This window comes from Triturus cristatus, chromosome 3_1 (genome assembly GCF_964204655.1).
Source record: "Triturus cristatus chromosome 3_1, aTriCri1.1, whole genome shotgun sequence".
NCBI lineage: Eukaryota > Metazoa > Chordata > Amphibia > Caudata > Salamandridae > Triturus > Triturus cristatus.
Window position 1 is genome coordinate 915604491 of NC_140583.1, and position 14040 is coordinate 915618530.

The 14040-nt window shown below is 41.9% G+C and overlaps 1 protein-coding gene across 1 annotated transcript in view; it reads left to right on the plus strand.

Annotated features, from left to right (window-relative positions):
* Positions 1-14040, plus strand: part of PLA2R1 (phospholipase A2 receptor 1) — a 946386-nt gene that overhangs the window by 395625 nt on the left and 536721 nt on the right. The window contains exon 6 of the mRNA XM_085645464.1: positions 5737-5877. Coding sequence (XP_085501590.1) covers positions 5737-5877 — 141 coding nt within the window. The remainder of the gene's footprint in view (positions 1-5736; positions 5878-14040) is intronic.

The window sequence follows — 14040 nt, forward strand, 5'->3', positions numbered from 1 at the left end:
TTGAAGATCCCCTTCCTTCGGAAGCCGCAACGCCCTCCCAACCTCTACGCATCACAAATAACGCGCACCACTCTGGTGGCCTGGGACCAAACGAACAGACGACATGAGCTCACGACATTTCCCTCCCCACTCACCCCCGTATTTTGCAATACCGATTTCGGACCTTTGCTCGCAGACACATCCTTCCCTATCTGGAGACTCACAGGTTGCCGCGCATTGTCCACATTTTACGACACGGAGGGTGTTACCCCTTTCGAGCAATTGCGCACGGATTATGACCTCCCCGAAACCGAATGACTGCATTATCTACAGCTCCGCCATTGGGCTTCCCACCCCGACAACCAAGCACAGGCCCACAGACTCCTCACGCAGTATGAGCGGTGGTTGATAACCCGCTCCTCGGATAAGAAGTTGATCACCGACTTGTATAGAATGCTCCTGTCCCGCTACACCCACACTTTCCATGCTGGTAGGGACTTGGGCCGGGATCTCACCAACACAGAATGGGAGGGGATCTGTCATAGGACGCGACATACCACAACCCACGCAGGCCTCACGGAAACCTACACCAAGCTAGCGTACTATTGGTATTACACCCCAAGCGACTGCACCAAATAGATAGGGCACACAACCCGGACTGCTGGAGATGATGCGGGAAGGTGGGCACACTTGTTCATCTGCTTTGGGAATGTGACCGTTTGACTCCTTATTGGACCCAGGTACTTGACGAAGTAGACAAATACCTCGACACAGAGATCCCGCGCCTCCCTGCATACGTACTGTTAGGAGTGCCCAATCCACTCACCTATCCTTTAAAATCTATAAGGGGTAAGCAGATAGCGCTTGCACTGGGCTCTGCAACTCAAAACATTCTCATCCACTGGAAATCCACACAAATCCCGACACATGCAGGGTGGCTACGCCAACTGTGGCACATATTAGGAATGGAAAAGATCTTGCTCACTATCGCGGGCAAAGGTGCGGACTTTAGCGAACTATGGCAACCAATCTTGTCCGTGCTAGCTCAGGACTTTAGTGAATTATCATGCCCTAGCTACTTAGGCCACCTTCACCTAGAGGCACCAAACACACCTGCTTGAGAGGGTACTACCCAGGAGCGACTCTATCATTTCTCTGTCTCTGGCCGTGTGGGGGATGCGGGAGGTTCTTTCTCACTTATTTCTTCCTTCCTTTCTGACTGTTTTTTGGGGGTGGGCGGGGGGAAAAGCTTCTTCTTCTTCAGTTTTATTCCATGTTCGTTTTGTACAATTACACAAGTCACCCATCCGTTTTGAGGTCCTGCGAGACCCACATGTGCGCACTGGTTGTTGCATTGAATACCATGACTTGCGTACCCTTCAATAAAAAGATTTAAACCATAAAATGACCTTCCAGGTCGTAGCCCCTCCGTTCGCTTCCATGTTCCATGCCAACAAACAAGGGGTCCCGCAGAGCTCCGTGTTGAGCCCCTCGCTTTTCAATCTTAATGTCTAACCCCTGGCGGTCCTGATGAGGAACAGTGGACTTTCCATTGTATCATATGCTGATGATACCCAGTTGGTGGTGGCTCTCTCGGACAAGACCGGGAGTGCAACATCGAAGTTTCAGGAAGATCTCACGGCTGTTGCTGAGTGGATGACTGACAACTGTCTCCAATTATACTTCAGCAAGTCAGAGGTCCTGCTGGTGGGAAATCATCAAGAGCTGTGGGGGACTGTATAATGCTGGGATTGTATTAATATCTTATGACAGCTATGAAAGACAACATTTATGTATGTACACCTGACTGCCAAAAATATCTCTGTCTTCCTATGCATGTACCTTGAGATCGGAACCATTTTCCATGATTCACTGTATCTAAAGTGTTAAAATTCAATAAAAAAATTTAAACAAAAAAAAGAGCTCTGGGGGGACTGGTGGTGGCCAGCCATACTGGGCTGTGCAGCTACTCCTAAGCAGGTGGTGAAAGATCTTGGAGTCTGGGTCGACTCAGGCCTCAGCTTTCAGTTTCAAACCAAGAAAGTTGCAGGGACCTGCTTTGGCATTCTTCGAGGCTTAAACCGTTGCTTGGGTTTTTTGACCCATTCGTCAGGCAAATGATCATCCAGGCCTCCATCTTATCAAGACTGGATTATGCCAATGCACTGTACTTAGGGGTTAACAAGACCAAAACCCTGAGATTACAGCAAGTACGAAATGCAGCAGCTAGAACCCTGCTAGGTCTCCCAAGAACATGCCCCACCTCTAGGGCAATCCGTCGGCTGCACTTGCTTCTTGTTGTCAGCCGAGTGGAATTTAAGGTCCTCTGCACTGCATTTAAAATCTTGAAATTTTCCTCTGCGGCCATTTTGTCCAATCTGCTGTCACCTTACTCCCCTACACGCCAACTTCGCTCAACCGGACAACATCTGGCGACTGTGCCTCATATGAGGAGGGTACGGTTGGACGGGCGCTCTTTCCGTTTCTTTCCGTTTCTTGGCTGCCAAGCTTTGGAATGCTCTGCCATTCACCATTCGTGCCATGGAGAACTACATGGTCTTTCGCAGAGCTATTAAAACCCATCTCTTCCCCACAGCCTAGTGCCTTCTTATGATCTCCAACCTCTCTGTTCTGCTTCAGTGCTGGGACGCCTCTTTGCTGAGGCAGCTGTGAGCTATACAAAACATGTTAACTTAACTTAACTTAACGTATAAAAAACTACCAGTCTGCTGGGGACTCACCAGCCAGTCTTCAGTCCAAACATCTAAATTTGGTACCTGAAAGATTTTGTTTGGCATTTTATAACAAAACACTATGTCAGATATCAGCACTTATACAGGAATTGAATATCAATGAGACACTTGGCACTAAATAAAACAATACTCATAACGCATAAAAGACATTAGTCCATGATGCAGCAAAAGTGCGGTTGCATTGTTCGTCATGGCCCCTGGTATGACTAGCATTTATTTTCAACATTCTGTTTCATTGGCACTGTGATACTTTACTATTTCAATTCATTTCAACATTTTCTAAAGGTTTCCATATGAATGACTGCCTACATTTTCAAGTAATGAATTTACATATGCATCTGGCATGGACTAGTGAGCACATCTCCTGCCAGTGCTTCTATGACATAATATCGAGCTTAAAAGTATTGAGGACAAAAACACTGATTTTACATACTCTAGGCCCAGATGACAAACTGCATTTTGTAGCACGGAGCAAAATAATAAAATAGTACTACTTACTGACTACAAATTTAATTCACAAGCCTACATTGGCAAAACACCATTTCCCTCTCTCCTATAATGCCTACTGGAGCCTCTACACATGTAAGTTTGCTACTAAGGGGCCAATTGCGATGTAATGCGCAGACATCGGTTACGCACAAACTATTATGATGTGACCGAACACTGTTCGGTAGGACTCCCATTGACTTCTATGGGAGCCTGTGGTCTGACCGACAACACTGGCTCCGATGGGGAAAAGGCATGTTTGCAGAAAACCTTGCACCCTGTCGGGGGCACCCCATGGCAACTGCTACACACTGCATGGTTTTACAGGCGGATCCTTTGGGTATCCCCTCGGCCACAAACCAGAGGCCTCAGATGAAGGGGGGCCTGCTAGGGGCCCCTAAAATCAGTTTATGACAACTTTTTTGTGTCGGACAGTCCGACTTAGAAAGGCTGTTAGAAATCGACATCATAATCGCTCGGTTGGAAACGCTGTCCTTAGAGCTGTACGATGCTGCTTCGACCGACACGGACTCTCCGAGAGTCGGTTGCTACCGATTCGGAATGACCGAATGGTTTCCCTTCTGACCGCAAACATAGTAATCAGACAGGAGGATTGGAATCCAACTGAGTTGTGCAGACGGGTTCCGACACGGTCTAGGAGAGTCTGACTGTCGGTTGGAGGCTTTCCGCACGACATCGTAATTGACCCCTTAATAGTAAATGTGGGAAGGACTAGGGGTGTGATAGAAAAATTGGGAGGGGAACACCAACTACATGGTTGGTGATTAGGGAGGGATAAGAAGGGGTTAAGCGAGGATTAAGGGAGGGGTATGGAGGAGTTTAGGGAGGGGTACACTAATCCAAACACCCACTATGGTGGTGGGCATCTCCACCACAGTAACATAGATCTCCATCACAGTCTTTGCGTACGTGTGGGAAGTTACAAGTAGTAACTTTACACTTGTAAATTTGGCTCCAATCACTTGTTTCAGGGGTTGATAACATGCAAGTCTATACTTTGGAATAAATGCATACCCAGAACTGAGGAATAGCCAAAAGTAGTAGATTTACTCCAAAGTAAGAGTGAAATTACATGTGTAAATTCACTCATGTGTAAATGTACCTTTGTGATTAGGGCTCTTACTGTGTAAAGTAAAATAATATCGATTGCAAAAATATTGTGGACAAAAATATTGAAAATAAATAGGTAAATGTATATATTTGAAACTATAAATAGAAACCTGTCCCAAGATGCTTGTTTCTGGTCCAGGGAAGACATGGCTTGGCAGTTGGGGCTGGACTGTTCCCATGAGGCACAGGGTCAGACTGATTTGCATATGGCCATGTCTAAACTGGGGTGGTGGAGTGAGCTAAAGAATGATGATGGATTAAACCCAGATCAGTTGACTGGGGGTGAGTGCTTGCAATGTTCAACACTCCATCCATCATCCCCTTTGGTTTTGCTATAGTCTAAACACTGGCATTTTATCGGGGTCGAAGTCCAAACCACTGTTTTTCCAAGAGTGGCTGGTACAGGTAAGAGCAGTGGGTAAGGGGAATCAATAATTCCACCTGATGCAGTGAGCGCAAGGTAAGTGGTTTTACTTATTTATTTTCCCTATCCTGTCATATGTAGACTTCCCCCTGCCATGCCCCGCACCCCACCGCTGTACCAGCCGCGCCTGTGATTTTCATCCACTGTGCAACTCTAAACAAAGAGCCTTATTTATAGTATAGCAGACTGTAAATTCAAACAGGGTAGCGGAGAACTATGCAGCCCTTACTCCGTCTGCCAAATTCAAAGATGTCTGACTCTCCTCTGGACATCTCTATAACACTGAAAGGAACCACTGTCATGGCAGTTCCTATCAATGTAGTAAAATGTTCACGGACAACTCTATCAAGCATGACATTTGGCCATCAAACTTTTCCAAAGTTATTTAATTTTCAAAAACAAACTTGCAAAGAAAGCGGGTGTTTGTTTTTGAAAAATAAAATAGTAATGAGCCCACATCTGTTTTCTCCCGCGGAGTGAGTTTCATTTTTTCTGTTTTTTGCTGTACCTCACTGGCAGCATAAACATGACAGTAGTAGACAACACAAAAACAGAGCCATCTGAGCATCAACTCTAGATATGATAGAAGGTCAGAGACAGTTTTACAGTGACAGAGTAAATTGTACCCCACCCATGGTGGGACCTTGTGTTTGGCGGATAAGACTCTCCATCGTGGCTGAAACAGAGAACCTGTCCACCTAACTATAAATCTGCCCTAGAGGCCCGCCTACTGCAAATCAATACTGACCCTGCTCCTCATGGCAACAGTCGATTCCCAACCTTGGTCACCTCAGACATTCTCCCTGTGGCCCACTGCTTTTTTAGTTGGGCGATTTAACTGTCTGAGCTACTTCACTGGTAATGACGCAAAATATGGACCATGGAGGAAATATTGTGGTACATATTTGATTACGTGATTTGAAAAGGGGACAATCATAATTTTAGATTTTTCTTGGGTTTCAGACAAATCAGGTGGTCCATCTACAGGAGAGCAGTGTGGAGTGATTAACGCCTGGCTACCCTCTTGGCAGACTTTCCTCTGTAAATCCCGTATACCCTTTATATGTAAGAAATATTTGAATCATACAATAAATGAACCATTTGGTAAGTGCATTTTTATTTATATTTTGTGTGTCTCAGTCCTGGTTTTCATTCTAATGTGCCAAGTAAATGAGTATTCTTACCATGTAGAGGAAGAGGGCTTTTTCAGAGGTTACATTTAGTGAACACTTATCGAAAATGTATATTGGTAGTTTTCTTATGGCCCTTTCATACAAGCAGAAAGAGAGCAAACAGTTTGTTAAAAACCATATATGCTTTTTTTTTTTTTTTAAATCGTGTCCACAGAATACATTTTAGCAAATACAATCCTGCACTATAGCTTAGGTTCAGGGTTGAAGTAAATAAACCAGATATGTGAAATACTATATCTGCTCAATATTGACATGGACTCTCATCACGCAGGCCCCCACTAATGAAGTTAACTGTAACACACTTGTTTTTTTTAATATAAAGCTGCTTTTCATGTAAATACTTTATGATATGGACTCACGTATTGATGTATGAACTGGAAAATGTTTTGTATATCATGTGATTTATTGTTTTTAGAGCTAGCACTTTGCTTTGCCAAATGGCAGATTTAATGGAATAGCTTGGAGAATAACATTTAGCACAAAATGTAGATAGTGGCGGATTCTCTGCTATAGCGGAGGAGCGTTGCCCCACTGCTTTTAAGCAGTGCAACATAAAGTAAACATAAAATGATAATAACTTTAAGTTATCATTTTCTGTTTCTGTGCTGCTTTGCGGGTGGGCGGGGCTGCTCTTCTCTCGGAGCAGGGCAGGGGAGGAGTGGTTTGCCCATTCCTAAGTGCACATGACTGTTTGGCCGGCCCTCTCGGGCCACCCAAAAAAGCCATGTGCACTTTCCCTGTTCTCCATGCAGGCTGCATTGCAGCCTACATGGAGAACATGCCCAGGCCCCCATTCCCTGACTGAGCATCAAACCAGGATGATCAGACCAATCACAATGCTGTATATCAGCGGTGTGATTGGTCAAGAGAGCCTGACTGTGCTTCCTTCCCTGAAGTCAAGACAAGGAAAGCAGGAGCAGAGACGCGGGACCCGGCGGCGAGGTAAGTGTTTTTTTTATATTGCACACAACATATACACACACCCCCACGCCCACCACCCAGGAGCAGTGCCGGCTGTCACTGAATGTAGAGATGTAGAGATAGTTAAATGCAGATATGTCCTGGAAAAGAATCGATAACCATGGATCTCAGGGCCTGATTTCATAGACATTGTTTCTTTGTTAGATATGGACGGGTTTTAAGCATAAAAGATACAGTACAATAAAATTAAAAACAGGAATGAAAAATATAAACAGAATAAAAGTACTACAGACAAAACTATATGACTGATAATAAATATCCAGGGTATTGCGAAGTCAGAATTTAAAGCTAAGTAGCTCAAATAAGACACAGTCAATGAGTAGAAACTAATCCATGAATCCATATTGCAAATAAAAACATTCCGTTTTGCAAATATAAACTTTAAAAAGAAAAATATATATATATATATACATATATATATATATATTCACTTAAAAAACCATAGGTTTCACACATATTATAGTTAGCTGGACATTTCACTCGTAAAAAACCAATGAAATTCCCCCGTTATAGTTAGTTCAGATAACTATAACTCGCGCGACCGCCACTCTATCACAAGGATGATGTCATCAGTGATGTCATGAGTGATGCCACTGACCATGTCATGAGTGATGTAAAATGTGACGTCATGAGCAGTGGATTGCGGGCGCGCGAGTTATAGTTATCTGAACTAACTATAGCGGGGGAATTTCATTGGTTTTTTACGAGTGAAATGTCTAGCTAACTATAACATGTGTGAAACCTATGGTTTTTTAAGTGAATTTGCAAGGTTTTTTAAATGCTAAGTTATGTATGTTTTATTATATTTTTTATATATTTATTTATTTATTTTAAGGTTTTTCACCATGCGCGCACGGTGCGCGCACCCCGCGATTTTTTGAAAAAAAAATTAAAAAATGTTTTCACCCTTCGGGGTCCTTCAGGGACCCCCTGACAAAGACTAGGGGGTCAGGAACTCTCTACCCTGCCCCCTTTTCACGTTCTCCACCTTTCTTTTTCACTGTCAGACACAAAACGCACAAAATGGCGTCCGACACTTCCTGATTTCGACCGATTTGAACGTTGACTGGCATGTAACCACCAATCAGAATTACGCTTGCGCACGTTAAGGTGCGCGCACGGTGCGCGCACGGTGCGCGCCTATATATATTTATGTACTTTTAACTGCAATTTTCTCAGGAACTACTGAACAGATTGACTCCATATATGCAAAAGGCACATCCCTGACCTGAGGACTACCTCTTTGCCAAATTTCAAGTAATTCTGTTCAGCCGTTCGGGCTGTACCTTCGACTAAAGGTCCTATGGGAAAATGCATGGGGAAAACGTGTTTTGGGACCCCCCTTTTTTCTCAGCCCCCGCTTGACGAATCACCCCAAGACTTTCAGGGTAGGAGCTGAGCGGAGCGCCCCATTAGTCTTGAAAATTTCGCGAGGATTCGTCAACCGGCGCCAAAGTTATTCAAAATAGAATTTTCAGATTTCCTATGGAAACTCGGTCCTAACTATAACTATCTACTGGCGACCGCCAGTAGATAATATATATATATATATATATATATATATATAAGTAGGTCTTATGGTTTTTAGAGTTCAAAACGATCAGTTTTGATGTATTAACAATTTTACAATTTGTATTTATACCTTACATAATTGGTTTAAAATGCCGGATGGCACCAAGAATGTTTAATTGTCCTGAACTCGCTAAAGCCAACCACGTTATAACTTGGGAAGTCTTTCTTTCATGTAAGTTAAAGGTCATGTGACACATAGAGGTGGTATATAAAAAACTATCAGAGTAACGCTGTTTCTACAATGTGAGCAAGGCCGGTTGTACCGGCCGAAACACGTAATGACTTTGTAAGTGAGCAAGAATAAAAATATTTCACGCCATACATAAGAGGAGTTCGCACCTTTTCTCATCGCCGCTGGGAGGATGAGGAAGGAATCCGGTTTGAATATATATATCTATACATAAGTCAGAGGACTCCTGTTACACCATACAAACCCCCATCCACTTTCAATCCTATAATGCCCCGGGACTCTCTAGATGTGTTTCACGAGAATGTCACAGCCCAAATAAAAAAACTGCACAATGAAACGCAAAACAAGAAACGCAAATATAGCAAGCAGACCCAACAATATGAGGCCCTCATGTCGAAACTGAGAAAGGAGAAAAACATTATTGTGGGGGGGAGTGACAAAGTAGGAAATATTGTCCTTTTAACACGCGAGGACTATGACAGAGAAGCATACTCACAATTGAACGATAGAGAATGTTATGCACGCAATACCCCAGCTGTGATGAAAATATCTCACAATGAATATTACAAAAAATTGACGAGATGGAAGAACAAACAACTCATTACGGAAGCTGAACATAAATCTCTCAAAAAAGAAAATCCAGTTACCCCGTCGATATATTTTATCCCTAAAATACATAAGAGTATTAGCAAACCCCCTGGCAGACCAATCATCTCGGCCAGAGATGGGATTATTGAGAAAACATCCATATATGTAGACTACGTTTCACAGGACTTTGTAAAATCACTGCAATCCTATGTTCAGGACACGGGGGACATCTTACGAAAGATCAAAGATGTGGTATGGAGTGAGGGATATTGGATGTTGGCCTTGGATGTAACATCCTTCTATACCAGCATCAGACATGAGGATGGCATACGAGCAGTTCAGCACTACTTATCACAAAGATCTTCACAGTATAAGGACCATAATGACATGCTCATAGAGATGTTGGAACATTGCCTTAGAAATAACAACTTTATGTTCAACAATCTTCTATATCAGCAAGTGAGGGGCGTAGCTATGGGGGCCAGTTTCTGCCCAAGCTACGCCTGTCTGCACATGGGTAGCTGGGAGGAACTGGTCCTCAAGAGCCAGTTCAGCAAAATCCTTTAAAATAATGTGGTTGTTTGGCTGTGTTATATTGATGACTTATTTGTGGTATGAAATGGTACCAAAGAACAGGCTGAGGCATTTGTAACAGGGATTAATGACAATAGCCTGAACCTCCATTTTACTGTTACCATGAGTCAGTCTTGCATCATATTCTTAGACACCGAGATATACATACAGAACAACAGTATTGAGCCCAGATTGTATAGGAAGACAACCTCTGGAAATTCGACCTTACATACAAACAGTGCACACCCGCCACACCTCATTAGCAGTATCCCCTATGGAGAAATGCTACGCCTTAGAAGAATATGTAGCAATGAGTTTGATTTAAGACAAGCACAGCAACTGAGCAAGCGTAGATTCCTTGGGAGGGGGTACACAGAGCATGCCATTGATAACACTATAATGAGGTCCATGGGGCATAGCAGAAATGAACTCCTCATTGACAAAAAGGCAGCAGAAAACAATGAACCCCAGCATATCACAATTGACGGTGTGGGAGGGGGTAACATATCCAACCCGTTAGGATTATCATGGGCTACAGCAGGCAACATTCCAGCCTGCACAAAATCATTAATAAGAATTGGCCCACCGTAATAAGTGACCCTGTCATAGGACCGACTTTGCCAAGTAGGGTATCGATCATGCATAGTAGGGCCCCATCGATGAGGGACTCATTGGTCAATACCAGCCCAGAAGTGATTGACAAAGCCACCTGGTTACAGACCAACAGCGGATTTTATAAATGTAAAACATGCAAGGCCTGCCTTAATGGGGTTAACAGGAAAACATACATTGATCCCTTTAGTAACAGGGAGCGTAAGATCAGCAAGCTCTTAACTTGTAAGACCGAGTATGCTGTGTACCTTCTCATGTGTCCCTGTGGGCTTAAGTACGTTAGCAGCACCAAACTGGCCGCACACAAACGCATCTTGCAACACCTCCGTGCCATATCTAATCAACACAACACGTATCCTGTGGCGAGGCATTTCAGGGAGGTCCACAATAGTACCAACAGTGGACTTAAATATTTTGTCATTGATGTGATTACACCCAGCAGGAGGGGAGGCGACAGGGAATCCAAGTTATGGAGACTGGAGCCACGGTACATTCTTCAACTTGATTCCAAGACCCCGGGTGGCCTAAATTTCACAGAATATTTACATAACTGTTTGGGCTAAGTTATGGGTTTTAGATCACCATAAGAGATGATTGGTCGGTTAGAACAGGAGTCACTTTTTTAGCTTTTCATATTTTAGCTACTCATGAAATTTTACACATTGTTTTAGAACAGATGTATTGATCCTGTGCTTATCGGTTATTCCAGACAGAGGCAAGATTTAATATTGATTTCATTGAGTATCTAAAGCCTTTGTACTTTCTGCATGTATATATGAATTTTGTATGATTTTAGATTAATCATTTTACCATCTATTTATATATTTATAAACCAGTACTGTACGTGAAAACTACCCTATTGGTGGCCTATACTCACCAATAATCAAGGCCATCTGTACTTTTATGCCTACTAATCAATTTTCTATGCCAATATGCAGCCGATATATAAAGGGTGATGAGTCCTTCGCTTTGTGTACATTCTTAACCAGAGTGACTAGCTTAAACCCACAAAATAACTGGGTAAAAGTCCAAACAGTTAATATTAACTTAAGGCGGTAGGGCTTCCTGCTTTAAAGTTTGTAACACGGTCCATGAAAGCTCACTCACTGCGTTGACACCAAGAAGTAGTTTAAGACATACAAGAAAATAATTTTCGAATGAACTTAGGAACTGTCCAGGAAAAAGCAAAAAAATGTTTTTTAACAGTCACTATCAGAATGTTCATCACTTTATTAAATTTTCATACATGCACTAGAGGCTGCTATATAGAAATTAGTTGATGGCAAAATTAAACAAGGATCTATTGATACAAAGGATTTAACCTTGCATATACCAACGACGAGTCCCTTATCAAGGGAATCTGACCAGACATCCCATATCCAGGGTAGAACCAGTATCCGAAGACTGCCCTCAATTTAGGGGCGGGTAACTGATCAATAAGCATTTAGGCTGTGATTGAGCATAATTTAGCATTGTTTGCACATTAGCATTCTTTTGCACATAAGCAATGACATTTGCACATTAATTTGCACATGTATATACTTATCATTGCTGCTTGATATAATGATGGTTTTAATTAACAGTTATTTTAAATTTAAGATTGTTAATATTATTCCACAGGGGTTGCCATGCCGTATTTTAGACTTGTCGTTTTATGCATTTTGCTGTGACAATGTGAAATCAATGCCAGTAACTTTTTTATGTCTATTTTAATGCCTCTCACGTGATCATTTTGAATATGCACTGTCACTTTATATTGGGAGCTCACAAGCATTACATTGTCATGTGAACAAGGCTCGGACGAGCCGAAACATTATGGCGATATACCAGGAATAAATTAAACTGCACTACCTACTGGTCCGTGTCCGTTGATCGAGTGGCATAGGGGGATTCTTGTTGCCCTGACGTGGAGGAGAAGAAATATATATATATATATATATATATATATATATATATATATATATTCACTGAAAAAACCATAGGTTTCAGGGGTGTTATAGTTAGCTGGACTTTTCAATTGTACAAAACCATTAAAATTCCCCCGTTATAGTTAGTTCAGCTAACTATAACTCGCGCGCCCGCAATGCACTGCTGATGACGTCAAATATTACATCACTCATGACATGGTCAGTGACATCACTCATGACATCACTGATGACATCTCAAATGACATCACTGATGACATCACTGATGACATCATCCAGTGAATGTGTGTTTTTCTGAAAATTAAATATGTTTTATATATGTGTATCTCAAGGTCGATGGAAGAATAAATGGGTATATAAGTGTCTAAATGGATGATTTGTTTTTGAAAAATTGATTGTGTAACTGACTGATTAAGTGTATCATAGTGAATACATGGCTTAGTGAGTAATGTTTAAATATGTAAATATCTGTATCAGTCTCTCTCTTTGTGTATAAGTGGCTGCATGGGTTGGTGAGTAGCTACATGGGTGTCTATATAGGTTATTAGTTGGTTTTTTGATTATCAGTCTGAGTGTCTGCATGGTTCGGTGGGGGGTATTACATAGTGCATAGGTGCATGAATGAGTGACTCACTGTTTGTATGTGTTGAAGACAGCATGTGTGCAGGACTGTATGGGTGGATGAGTGTGTGTATGGGTGTGTTAGTGAGTAAATGACTGTCTCAATAGTGTCTTTATGAGTAACTACATATGTTTTAAACTAGTATATGTGACTATTGGTGTATATAAGTGAGTATATGTGAGAGTGAGAGATTGAAAGAGTTCCTGTATGAATAAGTATGTGTTTCTATAAGTGATTGTTTAAAAGACTAAGTATATGTAAGTTTCCGTAGAAGTAAGTGTGGTGGTGTGTGTATAACTGTATATGCAAGTAAATGTATGTTTGATTCTTTATTAGCATGAGTGACTATGTGTGTGAGTAACTCTATGGATGAGTGGCATTGTGTAACAGGATGTATAGGTGTATGAGTACATATGATGAGTGAGTACATGTATGAGTGACTGTATAGGACTGTTGGTGAATGAGTGGATGTGTATGTGGATCTTAGAATTACTGAAGAGGTTATTGTAACTGGTATTGGTATGTCCATTGTTTTGAAAATTTTAGTCTCTGTTTCTGAATGTGTGTATCAAAGGTTATATTAGGGTGAGAGGAGGTCTGTCACTCTATCACAAGGATGATGTCATCAGTGATGTCATCAGTGATGTCATTTGAGATGTCATCAGTGATGTCATGAGTGATGTCACTGACCATGTCATGAGTGATGTAATATGTGATGTCATCAGCAGTGCATTGCGGGCGCGCGAGTTATAGTTAGCTGAACTAACTATAACGGGGGAATTTCAATGGTTTTGTACAATTGAAAAGTCCAGCTAACTATAACACCCCTGAAACCTATGGTTTTTTCAGTGAATTTCTGAGGTTTTTTAAATGCTAATTCCTAACTATAATGTGCCTGAAACCTATGGTTTTTTCTGTGAATTTCAAAGGTTTTTTAAATGCTAATTTCTAACTATGCCTACAGAGATAGGACATGTGAAGAAAGAAGAAAAAATGGACAGAAAGAAAAAA